This window comes from Tursiops truncatus, chromosome 13 (assembly GCF_011762595.2).
Source record: "Tursiops truncatus isolate mTurTru1 chromosome 13, mTurTru1.mat.Y, whole genome shotgun sequence".
Taxonomy (NCBI): domain Eukaryota; kingdom Metazoa; phylum Chordata; class Mammalia; order Artiodactyla; family Delphinidae; genus Tursiops; species Tursiops truncatus.
In genome coordinates, this window is record NC_047046.1 from 9,764,422 (window position 1) to 9,788,382 (window position 23,961).

Below are 23,961 nucleotides of genomic sequence, written 5' to 3' on the forward strand. Positions count from 1 at the left end.
CTTTTAATAAGACCAACAGTAAGTAGTTAACCCTGCCACTTTTTAGCTGTGTGACGTCTTCTCAGTTCCTGAATCTCTCGGGGCCGCAGTTTGCTTGTCTGTAAAATAGAGGTCATAGTCATACCATCCTTGTTGGGTTGTTAGGACGATGAAATGGGTGAAGACAGTGCCTGGCACGCTGTACATGGGTACTACACCTGCTGCTGTCACATCATCGTTGTCGCCACCGCTGCACCCATTGTTCTCCTCGTCATCCTCACTAGAGAGAGATCATAGCCTTGGCTTCGGCTGCCGTGGACTTCTTAAGGGCTCCCAGATCCAGCCGACCCGCCCAGACCTGTCTCTTGAGTTTCTGACCTGTTGTCCCAGTAGACACTGGACACCTCCACTCAGATGTCTCCCTTGCAGCTCACGTTCAACGTGTCAAGAGTGAATTTCTTACCCTTATCCTCAGATTGGCCCTTCCTCTCCTGTCCCCTGTCGTGGCCAGTGGTCTGTGTAATTCAGATGCCCAGCAACGTAGGTGTCACATTTGCCTCCTCTCTGTCCTTTGTTCTCTGTCCCACTCTGAGTTAACCACTACATCCTGTCAGTTCTCTAGGCTGAATCTTTTAAAGTCTTTCTCCTCTTCATGCCTATGGCCTTTGGGACTTGGGTGTCACCTTTTCCAGGGAGCCTTCTCCATCCCCTTGGAGCTGGATGGGATGTCCTTTGGGTCCCCGTGGCCTTTCATGTTTAGCTTGTACCCTTTCGCTTTCAGTGGGCTCTCCAAGGGCAGCAAGCATCTCTTATTTGCTTGGCATCCCCATGTCTGACGCAGGGTCTGGTCCCTAGGACAGCTTGTCAGTGTTGGTTACGTCAGCAGATGTGCCGGGGTCTCCCACATCTCCATGCCTTGGACGTCTTGCTTCCTCTGCTTGGAATTTTCTTTCCCTTCTTAGATGCTTGTTTGGCTCCTGGATTCTTCAACACAGAGATCCCCAGTCACCTCCTCTCCCCCTCTGCTGTGTTCCCATCACATCCCTGCATCTCCTGACCATTGCACTCGACCACAATGTATGGCAATGGTTGGTTTTTATTTTTCTCCCCAACTTGAAGGCAGAGACTATTTTTCATCTCCGTATTTCCTTTTACACAGAATTTGCCAAGTAAATTGTATTTTTCTTTTTTTTATGTTAATAGTGAGTACCTTTAATACTTATTTATTTATTCATTATTTATTTATTTATTTTGGCTGTGCCGGGTCTTAGTTGCAGCATGCGGGATCTTCACTTGCAGCATTCGGACTTCTTAGTTGCGGCATATGGATTCTTAGTTGCGGCGTGCATGTGAGATCTAGTTCCCTGACCAGGGATTCAAACCCGGGCCCCCTGTATTGGGAGCGTGGAGTCTTACCCACTGGACCACCAGGAAAGTCCCAAGTAAATTTTTCTTGAATGGACGAAAGGTTGAGTAGATAGATGGATAGATGGGCAGATGGAGGGAAGAATGATTAGTACACAATATGACCTTCATTTGGGTTACCTAATCAGAACAAATCAGAGCAGAAATATTTAAAATAAGTAGAATTCAGTCTGTTGTTCCACTTGTACTCCCATTCTAAAGGTGTCCTTGTTACTAATACAATGTTATTTATATCTGTTTACTTTTAAACTTTTTTCTAATAAGAACAACCATCATCATTTTCATAGAGGATTCTTGCTGTGTGGTTTTCTTTTTTAGAAGCTTTCCCAAGCATTCGAATATATGAAAGGAAGGGATGGTTTGTATTGATAATATATGTTGTATATACTCTTATGTGTTCTCACTCCTGTTGATTTTTGAGACTTATCAAAGTCAGAGCTGTTTTATTGCATTTTTTTTCCTTCTCAGTTGAGTGCTGAGAATTTGATTCCATGACCAAATTTAAGATGCAGATTGCATGGCAGGTTGCGTCTTGGCTTTCTCTTCAGTTAAGGTCAACGAGCATCTCTCTCTCTGTCTCAGGTCAGTCTAGAGCATGAAGAGCAGAAACTGGAGCTCAAGCGTCAGCTCACAGAGCTGCAGCTCTCTCTGCAGGAGCGCGAGTCTCAGCTGACAGCCCTGCAGGCAGCCCGGGCAGCTCTGGAGAGCCAGCTCCGCCAGGCAAAGACAGAGCTGGAAGAGACAACAGCGGAAGCAGAAGAAGAGATCCAGGCGCTCACGGTAGGATGAGTGTAGAGCTGAGAATATTTGCTTACCCTCAGAAATGCCAAGAGAGAAAAAATAAACCAGAGGGATGCTTAATGGGAAGAAAATTGGCTTATGTAGGCTGCTTCCTCTTTGGAATTAGTAAACTAGATCAACTGGGCAATATCTGAGCTTTCCTAAGGATCTTGAAAAGTCCCTCCTTTATTTATGCATTTCCCTCTTTTTAAAATAATCATCACTATATTTTAAACTTTAGCTTAACCAAAGTCTGTTTACTTGGGTCTTCTACTTTAGTTTTCAATAAACATTAAAAAAATAATAATCTTATATCTTACAGTAGTCTTTCTACCATATTTTTGTTTTTGTTTTGGTTAACCTCATTTGTGTTCCTTTTTTTTTTCAAGCTGTAGATTCTGTTTCGAGTCTTTATAGTATGCATTTGGTAGGTTCTGGATGGAAATGATTCTAATGAATGAGAGATTGTTTCTCTAAAAGGGACCTGGCTTCCCTGCTCTTTCTGAGAGACTGGTTTGCTCACATGAAGAGTGTTCTCAGGAGGTATATTGTTGGTGGGCGGCCCCTGGATTTAGACCTTAGTTCTTTCTGCAAGTCTCAAAATGTGACTTCGTTGGCCAATCTCCCACAGTTGATCCTTCTCACACGGACTGACCCAGGCTAACAAAACTGACAGAATTTTACATGTAAAAATGCCAATTTACCAGCTTTACAGAGGGAAATACAACCGCCAAGTTGACCAGGATAATCTTCACATTCTTCCCCTTCAGAGAAATCTACTTATAAATCCCATTTCTCTTGGAAGGCTGCTTGGTGGACCTGGACTCTGGGCACAGAGAGCTGAATGAGTTTAATGGCTGGTATCAACCAAGTGCATACATTTCTAATGGTAACATACTGTACTTGCCAAGTGGACGGGCACACTCATGCCTGCTGGTCAGGGTACCCCCTTCTGTGGGCAGGGCACAATGCAGCTGATGTTCAGAGTCTTTTTCAATAAGGTACCAAATGGGTATCTTATTCATTCTGACTCATTTTGGATCCTGTCCCCATCTCCATCAGCAAACACCTCTAAACATCTCTTAGAGTGGAGTTACTTCTGCAGATGATCATGCACTTTTGTTGCTTATGATTTACCCTGTTTAAAACTAATACGTGTGTGTATGTATATATACATATATATATAAAAATATATATTTTTTAACTAATTTCCTTCTTAGAAGTTATCTACCACTGTTGGGTGTTTGGGGACCAAATTGGGAACATGATCTGAGAGTGCCAGGGTCTTTATGGAACAGTCCAGGATACAGGGCCTTCCAGGATTCTGGGGATACAAAGTAACTCCTTTATAGAAGATGCTTGTGCATCCTGGATTATCCAGGACTTATGCCAAGTTCAGATATTGGTTGCAACCTTAGTTTCCAATGTTTTCTCTATGAAAACGCTCATTAAATGATGCCATGTGCCCCCAGTATTTGGTTTGGAGAAAATAGTTAGTGTCTCTTTGTTTATATTCTGCCCTGTTTCAAAAATGGATTGGAAACAGTTTGGAAAGATACGAAACAGTATAACAGGATCGAATAAGAAAGAAAAGTCTAAGAGAAAAGAAGTCATAGAAGAAAAAAATGGAGGTAAGAATGAAATGAATATATACGCCAAGAAGGCGTATACACTTTCTGGAGTGGGGTGGATGTGGAGAGAGACAGCCAGATGGCATTTCTTAGCTGCTAAAAGAGACACCTAAAATCCAACCACTATTATATTTAATGCCTTGTATATTAATATTTCCCCCCACATGAACCACCCCAGCTCTGAAAGAAGGAGACGTCAGTCATTTAATCTGTACTTAATGAGTCCTCACTGTGCGCCTAGTGCTGTGTCTTTAGCTTTTTCTTCCCAGGGGACTGGCCTGTAATCCCTCAAATCCTTTTACCATGGAGTGGAGGAGAAGGAAACATTTACCTCTCTACTCTGTTGGAATTGGGAGGGAGGCGGTGGTCATGCGTCTTACCCTGCCCGTTTGGAAGGAGGAGGGTATACAGTAGAGCTTGTGTCGCTGCTGTTTATCTGTGGGGAAATTAGTTTTTCAGTCCTGTCTTGCTGCTGGTTGGAATGTGCTGTGTCTAATGGCTGCTGGACGCCTGCACAGCAGCAAGTCACGACTTAATTTAGTCAGATGAGATCACTGCCTCAGAGCATCTTAAAAAAAAAAAAAAGAAAGAAAGAAAGAAACAAACCTCCCTAGGTCTGGAAACTAGGGCTCTACGACTCTCACAGATGAGGATCCCTTGGAAAATAGGGCTTGTTCACAATGATGACAGGAAAGTGCCTTTGGTCAAACAGCTGTTCGTAAGCCCATCATGCAGGAATCCAAACCTCACATCAATTTGCCTCAGTTCAGTTTGAAGGCTGTGGGTTTTTCCTCTCCCCTCCTCTTGATTATGTCCCATAAATCTGGTCATGGACCACAGGTGGCTGTTGCCTGAATGGCTTTGTTGAATTTGTTCTGAAGAATGTATTTTCTGAGAGAGAGAGAGAGAAAATGGTCACAGATGCAGTACCCTGACTCTCCCTCTCTCATTGTTCTGGCCCAAGTTCAGAGCCAACGTAAGCATCAATCAAATTCAACCAGCTGGATCTAAAATGATCTCCTAGGAGGCTTGTTTGCTTCATAGTAGGCTGTTTTATCAAGAAAAGGAAATAGTCAAATGGGCTATTATTGCTTTAATTCTAAGAGGTGGCCACCTCCTCACCTGGGAGGGGAGCAGTTACCCTGTTTGGCTTCTGCCCCTGGGCCAAAAATTGATGGAGCACAGTTAATGGAAGCTCTCCATTGAAGAAGTGTGGCAGAGGACACCAGTTGCCATTGTTGGTCTTCCTCAGGCTTTCTTTTTTCCCATTCTCCCTTTACCCACCCTGTCAATTGCATTTGCATTGAAATTCACTGGCCATTAAAAGCTGAGATTGAGTCAAGGTGGACAGCAGCAAGAGAGTCAGATTTAAACAAAAAGTCATGCTTTTAAGATGCTTCAGTGCTTATTGGTGGAAGAGAGAATTTTCCACCTGGAATTGAAATTTATAACTCCATGTAGAGACTTCCCTGGCGGTCTAGTGGTTAAGACTTCGCCTTCCAGCGCAGGGGGTGTGGGTTCAGTCTCTGGTTGGGGAGCTAAGATCCTGCATGCCTTGGGGCCAAAAAACCAAAACATAAAACAGAAGCAATATTGTAACAAATTCAATAAAGACTTTAAAAATGGTCCACATCAAAAAATCTTTAAAAAAAAAAAAAAAAAAGACTCCGTGTAGTGCCTTCTTCTGTGGAAGAGAATTTGAGCTTGCACACTTCATTGCATGCAGACGTGCGACGTGATGGGAGCGTTGCTCTGAATGGGGCCGCGGGGTAGAGGAACCGTGTGGGCTTCGTGCCCACCAGCATGGCCCCACAAACACGTTTCATGTCCCTGTCCTCACGTTCTTTTACTGATTTTGTTAAATGACTAATGCTGAATAATCAAGTCAAAAGCTAGAGACACTCCAGAAAGGGATTCTCCCAGCAGAGCGTGATGGTGGGATCCCAGAGTCATCCTCTTTGATTTGTTAAAATCATTAGTCAGTGCACGCTCTCTTTTTCTCTTTTACATAACTATCAATTGTTGTATTGAATTAGTAACCCATCGGCACGATAGGCGAGATGTGAAATTGGGTCACTTAAGGTGACAGTGTTGCTTGGTGCCTGCCTTCCCAGGGAAAGGGGTGGATGTGTGGAAGCCTGTGTTCTAGGATCCTGACGGTGGATCCCAGAAGGCGGTCAGACACCTAAACACATGTTTCCTTTTCACAGTTCTACAGGTATTTTCTCTCATCAAGGTTGCATAATAGTTCTCTTTTCTTCATTCCTCTTGTAACTTTCCTTAAAATTAAAGAAGACATAAATACTCCCCAAAGTGAGTGCCTCTCTGATTTCCAGGATGCAGCCTGTCCCTTCTGCCTCTTGCCACCCAACCCCTAGGTCAGTGGTTCTCAAGTTGTGGGGGGTGTCTGTGGCTCCGTGGGGGGTCCCCAAGTTCAGGTTATTTTCATAATAATACTAAGCTGTCATGTGGTGTTTTTCATTGTGTTAACATTTGCACCGATGGTGCAAAAGCAATACTTTTATTTAAAAAAATAATAAATGTTTGAAAAAATCTGCTTTAACTTCTAATGTGGTTAATAGAGATAGACATAACTCACATAAACAAAAGCCCTTTGGGGTCCTCAGTAATTTTTAAGAGGGTAAATATTTATTCCCTGTAGCTTCTAACACCTAATTAACACTCAGATATTTCATTGAGAGAATCCAAAGCTTGTGTTACATATTTTATTACCTTTATATATAATGTGACTTTTTGTGCATTTGTTTTACAACTTATTTCAAAGGAACATAAAACATGTTTCTTGCCATTTTAAAGCTCAGATCAGTTCAGTGATTGTTACAGTACTTCCAGCAGTCACAACAGTCACAACTACATTTTGTGTTTATATTTCAGTCAATAATAAATCAAAAGCCATAGTAGTTCCTTACATTATACCCTCAAAGAGGAGTGTCATTTGATGTGTCAGAGTGATCCAAAGGCCTCATGATGGTAAATTATAATAGAAATATTAGTGACTGAAATTTCAGGCTACTGTGGGGCAGTTAGGCAAGTTTCTACTGGTGTGGTGTTATTTGGAAACTTTGCTATTAGTCAAAGTGGAACAGGTCTTCTATCCCTCAGTCTAGGCCAGAAAGCTTTTTTATAATCATTGCTTAGGCTTTGAAGAAGTTAACTCCACCTTCAGCTTCCTGTTTCTGTCTGAGTAATTTCACACCAAATAGTCATTTAGAGTAGAGGTTGGCAAGCTATAGCCAGTGGGCCAAATTTAGTCTGCTTCCTGTAAATAAAGTTTTATTCACACACAATCACACCCATTTGTGTACATATTGTCTGTGGGTGGTTTTGTGCTGTGAGGGCAGAGTTGAGTAGTTGTGACAGAGACTGAGTGGCCTTCAAAGCCAAAAATATTTACTATCTGATCCTTACAAGAAAAAAGGTGTTCATTCCTGCTCTAGAGTTTACTAACCTAAGGATTCTTCCTTTAGGATACTCACAAATGAGATTCATCAGTGATACAAATAGCCACGTTCCTAATTTGGATAAATTGTATTCTTGCCCCATTAAATTAATAAATCTCTCATATCATTATTAGGCAAAACACAGTTTTGGGGAAAAAATCATAATCTATTAAATTAGTTCATGAAAATAGGGGCTAATTATTTGAGTTGATTCTAAGTGATAACTCTTAATTTATGAATCTGTAAGTCCGTCTGTGCAATTACTGATTTTTGTTTTGTTTTACATTTTTCCAGTCCTCTTCATTCTTTTGTGTAGATTTAAGTCTCTGGTTGTCATCTTCTGCCTGAAAGACTTCCTTTAACATTTCTTATAGTACAGGTGTGTGGGTGGCAAATTCTTTCAGCTTTTGTGTGTCTGGAAAGGTCTTTATTTCGCCTTCATTTTTGAAAGACATTTTTGCTGGGTATAGAATTCTAGGTTGACAGATTTTTGTTTTTGTTTTCCTTTCAGTACTTTAAAGATGTTGTTCCACTGTCTTCTAGCTTACTCCCCTCCAAAACCCCTCCAACCTCACTGGGAGAAATCTTTCTTCTCTTTGTTTCTCTATAAGTAACTTGTCTTTTTTCTCTAGCTGGTTTTAAGCTTTTTCTTTTTTCTTTTTTTTTTTTTCTGGTATGCGGGCCTCTCACTGTTGTGGCCTCTCCCATTGCGGAGCACAGGCTCCGGACGCGCAGGCCCAGCGGCCATGGCTCACGGGCCCAGCCGCTCCGCGGCATGTGGGATCTTCCCGGACCAGGGCATGAACCCATATCCTCTGCATCTGCAGGTGGACTCTCAACCACTGCGCCACCAGGGAAGCCCAAGCTTTTTCTCTCTGTGTTACTGGTTTTAAGCAGTTTGATTATGATGTGATTTAGCTTAATTTCCTTCATGTTTCCTGTGCTTAGGGCTCATTTAACTTTTTGCATCTATGGATTTATTTTTTCATTGACTTTGGAAAATTTGTGGCCATTATTTCTTCAAATTTTTTTTTTGTCTCACCCCTACACTCCTTCAGGGACTTTGATTACATGTAAATCAGGCTCCTTGGAGTTGTCTCACAGCTCATTGATGCTGTGTTCATTTTTTACGTCTTTTTTTTTTCTTTGTGTATTTCATCTTGGATAGTTTCTGTTGCTATGTCTTCAAGTTCACTAATCTTTTTTTCTGCGGTGGCTAATCTGCTGTTATAAACTTAAAATATAAATCTATGGCAAAATAGACATATTTAGAGAATACATCACAGCTAAATTAGGTGCTGAATTTTTCTTTTAAATTTATTTATTTATGTATGTATGTATTTATTTTTGGCAGCGTTGGGTCTTCATTGCTGCACATGGACTTTCTCTAGTTGTGGCGAGTGGGGGCTACTCCTCGTTGCGGTGCACGGGCTTCTCACTGCATGGCTTCTTGTTGCAGAGCATGAGCTCTAGGCACGCAGCTTCAGCAGTTGTGGCACTCGGGCTCAGTAGTTGTGGCTCGTGGGCTCTAGAGCGCAGTCTCAGTAGTTGTGGCACACAGGCTTAGCTGCTCTGCGGCATGTGGGATCTTCCCGGACCAGGGCTTAAACCCGTGTCCCCTGCATTGACAGGCTAGGTGCTGAATTTTTTGACTTACTTCTCTTGTAGACCTTTTTCTTTTTTTAAAAAAATTGAAGTATAGTTGATTTACAATATTGTGTTTCTGGTGTACAGCAAATTGATTCAGCTACATTTTTTTAAATATTCTTTTCCATTTTGATTTATTAGAAGATATTGAATATAGTCCCCTGTGCTATACAGTAGGACCTTGTTGTTTATCTATTTTGTATGTAGTAGTTTATATCTGCTAATCCCAAACTCCTAATTTATCCCTGCCCTTTCCCCTTTGGTAACCATAAGTTTGTTTTCTATGTCTGTGAGTCTGTTTCTGTTTTCTAAATAAGTTCATTTGTATCATACTTTAGATTCCACATATAAGTGATATCATATGATATTTGTCTTTCCCTGTCTGACTTACTTCACTTAGTATGATAATCTCTAGGTCCATCCAATGTGGCTGCAAAAGGCATTATTTCATTCTTCTTTTATGCCTGAGTAGTATTCATTGTGTATAGACCACATCTTCTTTATCCATTCATCTGCTGATGGACATTTAGGCTGTTTCCATGTCTTGGCTATTGTACATAGTGCTGCTATGAACACTGGGGTGCATATATCTTTTTGAATTAAGAGTTTTCTCTGGATATATGCCCAGGAGTGGGATTGCTAGATCATATGGTAGCTCTATTTTTATTTTTTTAAGGAACCTCCATACTGTTCTCCATAGTGGCTGCATCAATTTACATTCCCACCAACAGTGTAGGAGGGTTCCCTTTTTTCCACACCCTCTCCAGCATTTATTACTTATTAATCTCCGATAGAGATGATTATTTTTTATTTTTTTTTAAAGCGAAGGACCACATTTTCCTTGGCCTCAAACTGGATTCTTCTTTGGGCTTTCATAGCTAAGCAAATGGTGCCGTAATCTACCTTGTCTTCCAAATCAAAAGTCCGTTAAGGAACCCTTGGCCCCCATGTCCATCAACAAGTCTTATTACCTGTGCTTCCAAAAGAGATCTCACCTCCATCCACTTCTCTGCATCTTCTGTCACGTCCAGCTCCAAGCCACCATCCTCTCTTCCTTTAATGACAGCAGCGACCTCCTCAGTAGTTTTTGAACTTCCTTCTACATTTGTCCTGTTTTGCTCTGTTCTTCCTGCAGCATCCACAAAACGACAACCAGGCCATGTCACTCTGCATTTTAAAACCTCTGTTGGCCTCCAATTAATTGCATTTTGAATGAAATCCAAACTCTTTTCTTGGCCTTCAAGATCCTTGGTCTGGGCTTCCCTGGTGGCGCAGTGGTTGAGAGTCCACCTGCCGATGCAGGGGACACGGGTTCGTGCACCGGTCCGGGAAGATCCCACATGCCGCAGAGTGTCTGGGCCCGTGAGCCATGGCTGCTGAGCCTGAGTGTCCAGAGCCTGTGCTCCGCAACGGGAGAGGCCACAACAGTGAGAGGCCCGCGTACCACAAAAAAAAAAAAAAAAGATTCTTGGTCTGGGCCTGCCTCTCTACCATCAGCTTGGGCCACATTTTCCCTCTTTTGTTCTTTGGCCACAGTCCACAGAAGAATACATCTTACCTTGCAGTCTCATACAAGGGATCCTATATACTGAGTTTCAATGAGTTTTAAGGTGGATAATCAGGATGCATCTTATAGCCTGTATATGATTCTGTAGTCATAAGGACATAAACATGTCATAGTTTCATTGGCAGTACTTCTTTTTCTTAATGTTACATAAAATTGTGGTAAATCTTACAATTGATAGCAACTTAAACTTGATGACTTATGGTATCTGAAACAAGTTTCCAACAATGGTGCTTACCTTTACTCTCCAAGGTACATTCTGATGTTTTCTAATGTATCCTGTTTATTCCATTTCATTGGATAAAACAAACCAAAAAAATTTGACTTGACATCTTCACTCTTGAGTCACAGCTTGAAGTGTAAAAAACTGCTCTAGCCACTCAGGTCCTTTTTTGTTCCCCAAATGCACCAAACCCTTTCTTGCCTCAGGGTTTTTGCAGATGCTGTTCCCTCTGCTCTTTTCTGTTCTTTGCATGGCTGGCTCCTCATCACCCTGCAGGTTTCAGTTTAAATGTCAGCTCTTCAGAGAAGCCCTCCTTGACTGCCCCATCTAAGTGAGTTCTTTTTCTCCCCCCTTATTCTTTTTCCCTAGGCCCTTCATAACACTTGTCACTGTTCCTTCATAACACTTGTCACTGTTTGTAATCCTGCCCTTGTTTATTTTCTACCTGTCCGCACCAGAATGAAGGTGAGGCCAGATATGCTGTATCTTGCCATAGTGTCTGCCATGTAGTATGTACTCAAAATATTCTTGTCAGCTGAATGAATGCTACTGGTTTAGAGCGCCTCTGCGTAGGTGAAAATCTTTATATTTACTTCAGGGTCTACGTAGGGTTTCTGAATCTCAGCAGCTTTGGATTTAATTTTTCAAAAGTCCCTACTTTGTCCTGGCTATTGTCCTGTATATGTGTGTTTGTGTCTTTCTTGGGAGAAGCCTTGGGGGCGGGGGTGGGGCAGTGGTGGGCAGCCAATTGGAGGGAAGAGGAAAAGATTAAGAATGGGGAGGAAGGGCTTCCCTGGTGGCGCAGTGGTTGAGAGTCCGCCTGCCGATGCAGGGGACATGGGTTTGTGCCCCGGTCCGGGAAGATCCCACATGCCATGGAGCGGCTGGGCCTGTGAGCCATGGCCACTGAGCCTGCGCGTCCGGAGCCTGTGCTCCGCAACGGGAGAGGCCACAACAGTGAGAGGCCCGCGTACCGCAAAAAAAAAAAAAAAAAAAAGAATGGGGAGGAAGACAAATAAAAGAGAGTAAAACTTCATCCTATGTTTTTTTCCTTTCTTCCACTAGTGCCTAGTTTTAATCTGAATGTTAAATATATATTTGTACAGGGTGTGATGTGTGGTCTAAATAGTTAATGTTATTAATAGGCATTGTGTATTCCTGTAACTTTGCTTCTCCTGTTGGGTATGACTTGATTAATTCTTTGAAAAAAAGGTGCTGGGGCAGCTGCAACAGCGTTCTTGGCTTTTTTAGACAAATTGTGATTTTCTTTATTTGACCCATAGCATGTAGAATTGTATTCCACCCTATGAAAAATTTATAATCAACTTCTTACCTTTTAGGCACATAGAGATGAAATCCAGCGCAAATTTGATGCCCTTCGTAACAGCTGTACTGTGAGTATTAACCAAAGATGATGAAAATAACATGAAACTAAAACTGAGAAGGAAAGGGGGACATCTCATTCTAATATCAGTGACTGATTTTTGATATAAACTTTCAAATTGAAGCAGTTAATGTGGTCAAACTGATTTGGAAGTTTCTGAGCCTCAGATAACTTCAGTGTCTTGTGTTCCTGCCAGTTTAAAAAAAATTAAACCATTCTTCGTGTTTGGGGAAGGCTTGTTGGAATGGTCAAAATAATTCTCACTGCAGAACCACTAATAGATCTCAGTAGCTGCAACAAAAGTCCCATTGGAGCTCCCCTTCCTTCTCCAATCTAGAAGGTTCTGTCTGAGACTGGCCCCAGATGGTAAGGGGCAGTTAGACATGTCAGGCTTCTCCACCCTACTGCCTCTACAGAGAGGGAAGACCAACAAGTTCTTCTACTGGGGAATCTACAAGTGTTAACTTCCTAACAGGCAAAATCTGGCTTCCTAACATGCAAATTCAGAATCTAGGACTCGGGAGTCGTTATTTCTATTGAGAGAAGTCAATTCCAGGAGCAGATAAGCATCATTCATAGGTTATGTAATAGGGTAGGATCAGTGGAAACTCAGAGTCTATTTTTGATCAGAGAGAGGGATTAAAATAGGCCCCTTTCAGAAGGGAGGGATGTTGTCCTTATTCATGGTTCTACCTCCTTTCTTTGGTCCTTTCATTGCTCTGTTACCTCCTTAGGCAGTTCTCAGTCAGCTTGTCTCCATTTGTATTGTTTGCATCTGTAAATTTCCAGAAACACCCCTCCACCTCCTATAGGCATATTTTCTTTTCTTGTAATGAACTCCTTCTTTCCTCCTTACCTACTATAAATGGGGCATTAAGTCCTGGTATATGCTCCCCCCCTCTTTCCCCCCCGCTTCATTTAGATATAAAATGCACACAACAAAGTACATGAAGTGCAACTAATATTAAGCATATAGCTGGATAGATTTGTATGTGTATAGACAACTTGTGTAACCACAACAAAGATCAAGATACATAACTTTTCAGCTCCCAGAAGGTTCCCTCCTCTCCTCTTCCCATCAGCGTCCTTTGCCCTAAGGGTAACCAGTATTCTGACCTCTGATACCACACCTTAGTTTTTCCTGTTCTTGAACTTCATATAAATGGAATCATAGAAGATGTGGTCTTTTGGGTTTAGCTTTTTTTGTTCCTTAAATTGTCTCTGAGGTTCATCCATGTTGTTGCATCCATCGAGATTTTGTTATATTTTAATTACGGTGTCGTGTTTCCAGTGTGCGTATAGAACTGAAGTTCGTTTATCCATTCGCCTGTTGATGGATGTTTGGGTTGTTTCTGGTAGGAATAAAGCTATTAGGAACATTCTTGTACAGGTCCTTTGACGGCTATAAGGCCTTGTTTCTGATGAGCATATACCCAAGAGTGGAATAGCTAGGTCATGGGACGTGCCTCTGTTTCACTCTAGTAGGTACCTGGCAGATGGAGTTTAGGTCTATTTCCTGTTGCCAGTGGCTGGATCTAGGGTGGGCTTGCCTTAACATTATCTGTTGATTTCTTCCCTTCCTTGAGGAATTGATGCATTCTGTTCCTCTACTCTTTTGCCTTACTGTTTTAGTTTCTTATTATCTTGGTTTCTTATTTTACACAAGAGTTATGTGCTTATATTACATACATGCTCATAAATGATCACTGAATAAAATATAGATCATTTGAGGACTGTGACTTTTTTTTTAACATTACTATTTTTTCCTAAAATAAACTTGGATGCATTTTAAATGTGTACGTCAGTAATCCTGTTCCATTCATCTGGAGTTTTCTTTTCTCCTTTTTTCATCTTTTTTTTTTTAAACATTTTTTTTTTTTTTTTTTTTTTTACAGCTTAAGGAATAATCAGAGTACAATAACCTGATGAGTTTTGAAATGTGTGTATATTTGTGAAACCAGCAAAACAATCAAAATAACAAACATAGTCATCACCCTCAAGAGTTTCCTTGTGTGCCTTTGTAATCCTCCCTCCCCCCCCATTTTTAAAATTGCAAGTGTAGTTTTAATGGAATATACCAATATGTAGAACAAATTTGGTTACTTTCTTATGTAACTTTTGTACTCTCTTTATCCCTCCAATTTGCTTTTTCTGGCACAGTGACTTCTAATCCTTCCTTTACTTACCCCTGGCATTCTGTGAAGAAGCCTTTGGGGGCCTCTCCCAGTGGGAGGGGGATCCCAAGAAAGTGATCCCCACCCACATTTCAGCTACGGCAGCTGGGTAGCTTGGGGGTCCAAAACACACGCTCTGGAGTCAGGTAGACTGGTTCAGATTCTAAATTGGTCTCTTGGTAACCTATGTGATGTTACACTCCTGAGGCTCCATTTCTTTGTCCATGAAATGAGATGACATTGTATGTCCTCAATTCCAATACACCATCGATTGTAAGATGCATAATTCATTTAATTACTGCTCTTTGCGGGGCTGGGTGAGGGAAGAGAGACAGCTGCTTAGCTGCAATATACATTCAGATTTCGGAAACAGTAAAACCTAGGAAACACTGAGTCATAGAATCCGAAACTTGGTAATAATACCTGGGGTTCCTGTAAGAATTAGATGGTGCATTGGTGTTTGTACAGGGCCTGGCCCACAGAATGCACTAATCAGTGTTGGTTGCTATTATCATTTTATTATATTGGATTTACCACAGAATCTTGTGTAGAAAACGGTCCTGCTCCTTAAAAAAGTTTGAAAACCACCACTTTAGAACAACACTCGGCAGCAATGGTAGATCGCAGTTATACTCTCGCAAGTTCAAAGGCTGCTTTATAGACACTTTAGGAGAGCGCGATAGATGTTCCTTTCTCGTTGGTGCTGTCCAGGATTGTCGCCGCTGGCAAATGTCATCTTTGTTGCCGGTGGGAACTCCTATAATAGCTCAATCAATTGGAGCTCCCAGTTAGCAGCTTTTTTTAATAAGCTCATGAGCAGTAAGATTTTCGAGCTCAGGCCATTTCTCTATTTTGAAGAGATTTAAAAAAAGGACTTGATTCAATCTGGCACCTAAAACCCTACCTAAGTCTGTTTTGGAGAGGAGTTGGTGGGCCAGCATATGACACGGTTTTAATTATGAATCAATCTGTCAGCCATAAGATTAAAAATAAATAATATGCAAATAGCTGCCTTCAAGAAGGAATGAGGCATTAAAATAGGATGTCAGCCCTGTGTCTTTTCAGCCCGATACTCATTGTCTGGCTGGTGTCTTCACCCCCGACATTTACCTGGACATTTACCAGGTAACGTTCCCTCTGCTGGTTGCCCAGTCAGGTGTGAGAGGTAACACATGTATCTCAGAACCACGAGGTGTGCTTAAAAAGCAACTGATAGAGATCTTTAAAAAAAGTTTTTTTTGGACACTGAGAGTAGATAATTTTTTTATATCCCTGTTTTCTGTTAGAATTGTACCAAGATCTCTTATCTGTAAAAACAGCATAGAAGAAAGCTCTGCTGGCCCTTGCATTATGAAGCTATCTCCCTCATCTTTTTTTTACCACTAAGATGGAATCAGCCTTGCAGTTTATCTTTCCTGCCTTCTATCCTTGGGGTTGAAAGCTTAAGAGACTCATAATACAGGAAACAGATCATTTGCCCTCGGTGTGGAGGGAATATACCCACAAAGTAGACCTAAGAATTCTCTTTGCTTATAACCTGGTTCAAAATCACAGATAGCCCATTATTCTTTTTTTTTTTTTAAACCATGGAGATCATTAATTTACTCAGGTCCGCCCAATATCTGTGTGTGTCTAACACTCTGGCAACTCCCACAGAGCCACAAGCTCAACGTGTTACGGCTTTTGGGCAGGAAGGACATACGAAACGTCCGAATGCGCTAACATGCTTTCACGAGGCCTCGACTGCTTTCGTGCAAGCACCTCATCCTCCTCTTGTCAAACAGGCAACATAGAGATGATGACAGAATACAGAGCCAGTCACCACAAGTGTGAACAGAAGTCAGAGACCCCTTGAAAACAGGGTGACGACAGGAGATAGAAGGACTCTTCCTACTCCAGTGGCCAGTCGAAATGAGAGTAGTAATCTTGGCACCTCCTTGACTTTTTTCGAGTGTTTCTTCTTTAGCACTTTATAATCTAATTTGGGGAGGAGGAGAAGAAGTGACAGAAATGGGCTTATTATAAATTGCATTTTTTTTTCATGAGTCAAAGAAAGGGAGTAGGTACCCAAAGGCTTAAATATGTCTTTGAATGACAAGTAAATTATTTTGGCAGCATATATATTCTTATGTGGGTAGATTTTCTGTAGTCTGTTTGCTCCCCATGGGGCACCACTGGTGCCTCAACATCTTGGTCACTAATTTTTATCCCATGTATTTCACATGATGCGTTAAAGTAGAATAGCACGCAAGAAAAAGCCAAAACATTAAAACCAGAGCAACAGAGGAGGTAGTCAATATAGTATTTACCTCCGTGTCAGGTGGAGAAACCAACCCAGCCAAGTTCAAGGTGGCTTATCTGGGGCTTCCAGAATCCATTTTATAGCGCAGCTTCCAGGCCAGTTTGCCGCATCAGTCTTGTTGTTTTCCTTTGGGGGCAGAGGTAGAAGGAAGCACAGTGGAGACATTTGCAGTCTAGGAGGAAAACCATCTTAAGGAATGGGTTTACTGCATTGTTTACTCATTGTTTCTGCTTTCGGGAGATTTAACCACGTCACACAAAGGGTGATACAGGGTTCCCTGTGAGGCAGAAGTGCCTGCTAGGAGTGACAGACTTGCAGTTTTTTTCCTTTTTTTTTTTTTTTTTTTTTTTTAACCCTGATGAAGGAGGTTTAGCCAAGAACCTGACCAGATAACCTTTATTCCCCCTCTTGTAGCTGATAGCGTTACACAAACCGTAGGAATTAACATGGCTTTTGATATTAAAATACAAATTACTAGACCACTTACTGCATTAAAAGCTCATCAGCACAGTTAACAAAATGAAAAGCTGTGGCCACATTGAACAGATCTACTTAATTGACGTTCTTTAATTCTATGTGCCTGGGAAGATTTTTTTTTAATTGATAGTCAAAGTAGGTTAAAATAGGGAGTTAGTCATGGAAACAGTGGCAACATTTCAGAAACTAAGTCTACTCTGGGTTTGAAAATGGGAAACAATTAACCATAGACTCAGAGGCATTTCCTTTTAATTTACTCCTTTTAGTTATGTAAAATTTAATTTACCGCCAGTGCGCCTCATTCCAACTATTATTAGAAAATTGCCCTTAAACTTCTAAAGTATTATATATAAAAGCCCTTTGCAAGTGCTGGTACTAAACCTCAGCAAAGAGAACAGGAAAGCTAAATGCGCTGAAATTGAAATCATTCTGCCATTGAGCAGGGAAATCATTTAGTAAAACCAGATTAAATCTCTCTCAGTAAAATGACAATTTCATATACATGCCTTCCCACTTTCTGATAGCCAGCTGCATAATAAGAACCATTTAAAGTGATGCTGTCATACAGTATTATTTTTCAGGATTATTCTGAGAGTCCCTTAATTTTTTTTTCCTTTTGTTGCATGAACTTAAATTTATTACCTAAAATATTATTAAACTAACTCTTAGTGTCCTTCACTCAGTCTTCCATGATAAGAACTTTCTTTTGCTTTCTAAGACTGTTTCCCAGGATAATGTCCTGTAGATGGTGTCCTGGGCGTTTTAGCTTAATTAGCAGATTGTGATACCAGTCTCTCTACTATTCCTCTTTCCTCAGTTTGCATTTTCCACATTCTATTATCGTCCATGAACTTGATCTCATTTAAAGTTGCCCCTTCCATATGGCAGGCACTTTTGATTGATTTGTTTTTACCATATTTTCCCGATGAATCCTGAGTCAGAGAAGAATCCGAGACATTTCTTGTTCTCCCACAGCATATGTGTGTTTGGGCGCTAAGGGGGCGGGTGTGGGAGATTGAGTTTGGCTCACAGGGGTTGGATGGGCAAACGTGAGCTGCACACTGATCGTCATTATCATGTAGGTTCAAGTGCTGATGGCTCTGGAAGCAATTTCTCATTTCAGATCAACTTGCTTGTCTGCGTAACCGGATTCCTTTCCTCTTAGGTAATCACAGACCTGGAGGAGCAGCTAAACCAGCTGACGGAGGACAATGCTGAGCTCAACAACCAAAATTTCTACTTGTCCAAACAACTTGATGAGGCCTCTGGCGCCAGTGATGAGATCGTACAGCTGCGAAGTGAAGTAGACCATCTCCGCCGCGAGATCACGGAGAGGGAGATGCAGCTCACCAGCCAGAAGCAAGTAAGGATTGTAAACAATGTCAGAGACTTCCCCAGGAAACTTGGAACCCCTTTAGATTTTAGAGGAGGTGCCAGTTGCATCTCTCCCAAGGGTTCTCAGACTGAGCCTGTCCAGTAAAAAGGCTCTTTTTTATAATCATGTCTGTGTTTGTTTTTTTTTTTTTTGCTGTACGCGGGCCTCTCACTGCTGTGGCCTCTCCCGTTGTGGGGCACAGGCTCCAGACGCGCAGGCTCAGCGGCCACGGCTCACAGGCCCAGCCGCTTCACGGCATGTGGGATCCTCACGGACCAGGGCACGAACCCGTGCCCCCTGCATCGGCAGGTGGATTCTCAACCACTGTGCCACCAGGGAAGCCCATGTCTGTGTTTTGAAGGCTTGTGGGTTTTAAAAATGGCTTTTAGAAGTGTCTAGTTGGTTTGGTTTTTTTGTTTGTTTTTTGGCCGCTCCGCACAGCATGCAAGATCTTAGTTCCCCACCATCCCCATGGAACCCGTGCCCCCTGCAGTGGAAGTGCACAGTCTTAACCACTGGACTGCCAGGGAAGTCCTTTGTGTGGTTGTTTTTGATTTTGATTTAAAACCATTAAAAATAGAATAGAATGCTTCTGTGAGCCACTTTATTTTTACGTATTTATTTTAAAAAAATTTTTTTTTGGCTGTGTCACATGGCCTATGAGATCTTATTTCCCCTACCAGGGATTGAACCCTGGCCCTTAGCAGTGAGAGCTCAGAGTCCTAACCACTGGACCGCCAGGGAATTCCCGAGCCACTTTATTGTTAAGTGTGGTCTCTTTTCCCTGGTCTTCCTCCTGGTTCTTTCTATAAGATGACGGCAGAAATGGCCCTTCATCCATTCTTGTCTGGTCCCCTCATTCTGTAGGAGAAAAAGATAGTGTCTTTCAGACCATAGTTAGAAACTCCTGCTTTTCTGAAACTGATCTGACAAAAGTAACATCTGGGAAATCCTCATTTGACACAAAGCACAACTCAGTGATACTGATTTGCAGACGATGGAGGCTCTGAAGACTACCTGCACAATGCTGGAGGAGCAGGTCATGGACCTGGAAGCCCTGAACGACGAGCTGCTGGAAAAAGAGCGGCAGTGGGAGGCCTGGAGGAGCGTCCTTGGTGACGAGAAGTCCCAGTTTGAGTGTCGGGTTCGAGAATTACAGAGGATGCTGGACACTGAGAAGCAGAGCAGGTGGGACTTCCTGTTGGTAGAAAGCCAATGGCAGGTGACAGCAGCAGGATCCAGCTCAGAGCTACCAGCAGGGTAACCAATTGTCCCAGCTTGGCCAGCACTGAGCAGTGTCCTGGGACGTAAGACTTTCAGTGTTAAAACTGGGAGACTCTTGTGCAAACCAGAATGGGTCTGTCATCCTCATTGTAAATACAGACAGTGCCATTTGGCAGTAGATGGTGACCACTTACCCCATGCAGGGCCCTGGGAGTCAGCAGGGAGAATATCTCAGTGCTTTCTTTGTAGAAACTCTTTTCTCGGGTTTCTAATCATTGTGACCATGTAGCAAGACCATCACTCTTTCGATCCTGGTCATTTGTGACGCAAGTCTGCCTTCTACACCAACCTTGGCGTTATTGACAGTTCGGGCCGGATGATCCTTTGTTGCGGGCACTCTTCTGTGCGCTGTAGGATGCCGAGCTGCATCCCTGGGCTTGCCCCACTAAACCCGAGTAGTGGCTCCTTCCTCCTGTTGTGACAACCCCACACATCTCCACACATTGCCCAGTGTCCCCTGGGGGGCAAAATCACCCCCAGTTTGAGAACAACTGCTCTATAAGAAGTTTTTTTTTTCCATTTCTTGGTAGGAAATAATTTCAGGTAGTATCTTTTCTCTGTGTTCCCACAGTCCTCCCAGCATAGAATTCCCTTCCTGCCGGGGTCACAGGTGTGAGGGTTGTGTACTGCATGCTGCTGGGGATGCTGTTTGCACTGAAGACGTCATAGATATGAAGATTTATTATGACAGTTTAACAGCTCACAGCAGCAGTTTTTGCACTAACAAAATCAGTATATTATGACAGTTTACCAACAGATGGGAGTAAACAGTCTTAAAGAACACGTGCCTTTCTTAGTTTGTGCAGAGACACCTACGGGCTGGTATTCGCCCCGTGGCTTCATGTCTGCCCAGCTGAATCCTATCCCTTCCCCCATAACCTCGCTAATATCACCTTCCTCTGAAACTTGCCTTCCTGCAGTACTCTCAACTCCTTTTTTTTGGCTGTGTTGTGTCTTCATTGCTGCACGCGGGCTTTCTCTAGTTGCGGCGAGTGGGGGCTGCTCTTCGTTGTGGTGCACGGGCTTCTCATTGCGGTGGCTTCTCTTGTTGCGGAGCACGGGCTCTAGGCGCGTGGGCTTCAGTAGTTGCGGCGTGCGAGCTTCAGTAGTTGCAGTGCATGGGCTCAGTAGTTGTGGCGCACAGGCTCTAGGGCGCGCGGGCTTCAGTAGTCGTGGCTCTTGGGCTCTAGAGCGCAGGCTCAGTAGTTGTGGCGCACGGGCTTAGTTGCTCCGTGACATGTGGGATCTTCCCGGACCAGGGCTTCAACCCGTGTCCCCTGCATTGGCAGGCAGATTCCCAACCACTGCGTCACCAGGGAAGTCCACTCTGAACTCTGTAAACAAGATAAACTATACCTGGAAATATTTATCATTTATTAGGACTCTATCAGATTCATTTTAGTATTTCGCACATTTGCTTGATCATAAAGTAGACTCATCACTGTCTTGGATGTATAATCTGTGCTAAATCAAACTAGAAAAGACTGGAAGCAAAGAGGACCTATAAGTTTCAAGAGAACCTGGTAAAAATCTTCCCCTTTTAGACATCTTCCCATTCAGGGTACTTGCTGATGTAAGGGGACTACTGGTTTAAGACCAGCAACCTTCTGTTGCTGTTTCCCTCCAAACTCTTGGGCTCCCCCGTCCTCACCATACATTCTGGCTGCCCTCACACAGACACCCTCCCTCCCACCTGCAAGTCCAGCTCTTATGCCAGCTGTTTCTAGAATCCTTCAGAGACAGTTTTGGGGACGGAATCTGACCATAGCATCAAGAAATTCACAATCACACGTGGAAGGTGTAATCATGGGCTGTGCTTGGGAAGACATTTCATGTATACTTTCAGGGGAAATTGTGAAAGGTCTTGGCTACCCACCCCCGTTTCTTTCCTCCCTCTATTTTGGTATTGTGTGGGACCTGAGATGAGTAAAATACAATTCTTAATTCTTGTCTTCAAGAGGCTAAGAGTCTACTGGAGGAGGTAAACTACGCCTAAAATAGAGAGTGGGCTGTGCCAGGCGAGAAATACCTTTATGCTTAGGGGACAACAAGGAGAGGTTGCTTCTGAGAGGGAAACTGGGAAAGGTTCTATGGTGGACGTGGTCTTTGAGTTTACCCTTGAAGTCTGAGTAAGATTTGGATTTGTCGGGTGGGGAAGGAGAGCTGCCAGTGGAGGAGCCTGTACAAGCCCAGGTGTGGAAGCGGCAAAGCATAAGACCTAAAGGGGGGAGGGGCAGTGATTTTTCTAGTTTGCTTCCAGTTTTTCTATTCTTTCACCTTATTTACAGATATTGATACATCCGTCAGGTTCAAGTTTCAGTTTCTTGAGGAGCACCCAGAACACTTCACCTCTTGCATGTACTTTAAGGAGAGGAAGTGTTTGCTCACATGGGGCTTCGCGTGGCCCTCTGCACCCTGTGTTCCTTCAGCAGGCCCTCATTCCCTTCCTGCTCCCGTAGGAGGGTGTGACAGTCTTGTGACGTCTTCTCCAACCCAGTTGCATTTGGAAAGATGCCTTATCGCCTTCAGCCTTTCCAAGTGCATATATATTCACAGGAACTTTACCTGTGAAGAGTATTTTTACCCAGGGCCTAAAGTGGGTCACATCTTCACTCTGAACGTGGTCAGAAAACAAGACATAATTCAGAACAAGGGGTCGGGTTGGGCATCTCGCCAGCCCACAGTCTGTTTGGTTGCTTAGCAGGGTCCGAGCTGGACCAGCTCCCTTCCTGCAGGGCGGCGATGGTGGGGCCTCTGAACGTGCCCATGTTTCCCCGCAGGGCGAGGGCCGATCAGCGGATCACCGAGTCGCGCCAGGTGGTCGAGCTAGCAGTGAAGGAGCACAAGGCTGAGATTCTGGCCCTGCAGCAGGCTCTCAAGGAACAGAAGCTGAAGGCCGAGAGTCTCTCCGACAAGGTCAGCCCCTGTCCCTCCTGCCCTTTAGATACACGTGTGCACCTCCTTTTAGCAGGTATGCTTGACACACAGTCACATGCGATCAACGATCAGCATGTTTCATAAACAGAGTCGCGCGATTATGCTTCCCCGTGGGCCGCCCTCTGTTGCCAGTAGCGTGGGTGAGGGGGGCAGGTATTAGGGTGTCAGAGTCGGTCAGTGACTTCCTCACATCTGCCTGTCAGGGCCCCTGAGGTCGAGATTTTGATCTGGGTGCACAACACTCTTGCTTTCTGGCATTTGATTTCTAGACGCCTTCATGGGTCTAATGTCGAACATCCTTGGGGAGCGGGGAGTGTTGAGGACTCATGCTCATCCCATTGCTGCAATGACAGGAAGCCTCAGCCTCTCTGGGTTCTAAGTCCAGGGACACGGTAGGATCTGAGGATGGTGCAGGTTCTCAGTATTTCACGTTGGAAATACACGTGTTCTGTCCACCTAGCACTCTGTATTCTGTATTTACAAAGTGACATACCAGTGTTTGGAGATTTTTATCTAATCTTAAAAGAGATTTCGAATAGGTGCTTCAATATTATAGATAACAAAAGGTCCGAGGAATTTCATGTATATGCATAGCCTCATACATACACGCTCTTTCGCGCACACACACATAATATAAAGTAGAAATCCAACCTCTGAATTTTGTGTAACTTTGTAATTTCATGATTATAAAAGTGATTATTTGGGGTCATTGTGGAAGATATAGAAACCACAGAAAAGTCAAGAAAAAAATGACTGGTAAGCTGTCATCACCGAATTTGTATATACATATAAATATTTATTTATAAATTTAGGTTCTTACAATATAAACAGCTTTACATATTTTTTTAAACATCACATAACTAGGGTCTTTTCCTGAATTAGTGAATCTTTTTTGAACATGTAGTTCTAGAAACATCAATTACACAGAGGCACCTATTTTTTATTTTTATTTTTTTTTGGCAGTACGCGGGCCTCTCACTGTTGCGGCCTCTCCCGCTGTGGAGCACAGGCTCCGGACGCGCAGGCTCAGCGGCCATGGCTCACGGGCCTAGCTGCTCCGCGGCATGTGGGATTTTCCTGGACTGGGGCACGAACCCGTGTCCCCTGCATCGGCAGGCGGACTCCCAACCACTGTGCCACCAGGGAAGCCCGAGGCACCTATTTTAATGATTCCACTTGTGTTGAAAATTTGAGTTTCTTCCATTTTTTTTTGTTTTTGCCATCATAAATAACACTGTGATGAACATAAACCTTTATGGACATCCGTGATTATTTTCTTAGCAGAATTTCATAGAAATAATATGATCAGATTTAAGGC

The 23,961-nt window shown here is 43.0% G+C and overlaps 1 protein-coding gene across 13 annotated transcripts in view; it reads left to right on the top strand.

Annotated features, from left to right (window-relative positions):
* The window catches only part of CIT (citron rho-interacting serine/threonine kinase), a 170,611-nt gene that overhangs the window by 115,280 nt on the left and 31,370 nt on the right, over positions 1-23,961 (top strand). For all 13 annotated transcript variants that reach the window (XR_012325146.1, XM_073790086.1, XM_073790090.1 and 10 more), the window contains 5 exons: positions 1,987-2,184; positions 12,051-12,104; positions 18,213-18,410; positions 19,417-19,610; positions 22,487-22,622. Coding sequence is in view for 12 of the 13 variants with exons in the window: in XM_073790086.1 (XP_073646187.1) it covers positions 1,987-2,184; positions 12,051-12,104; positions 18,213-18,410; positions 19,417-19,610; positions 22,487-22,622 (780 nt within the window). In the remaining variant the exon portion in view is untranslated. The remainder of the gene's footprint in view (positions 1-1,986; positions 2,185-12,050; positions 12,105-18,212; positions 18,411-19,416; positions 19,611-22,486; positions 22,623-23,961) is intronic.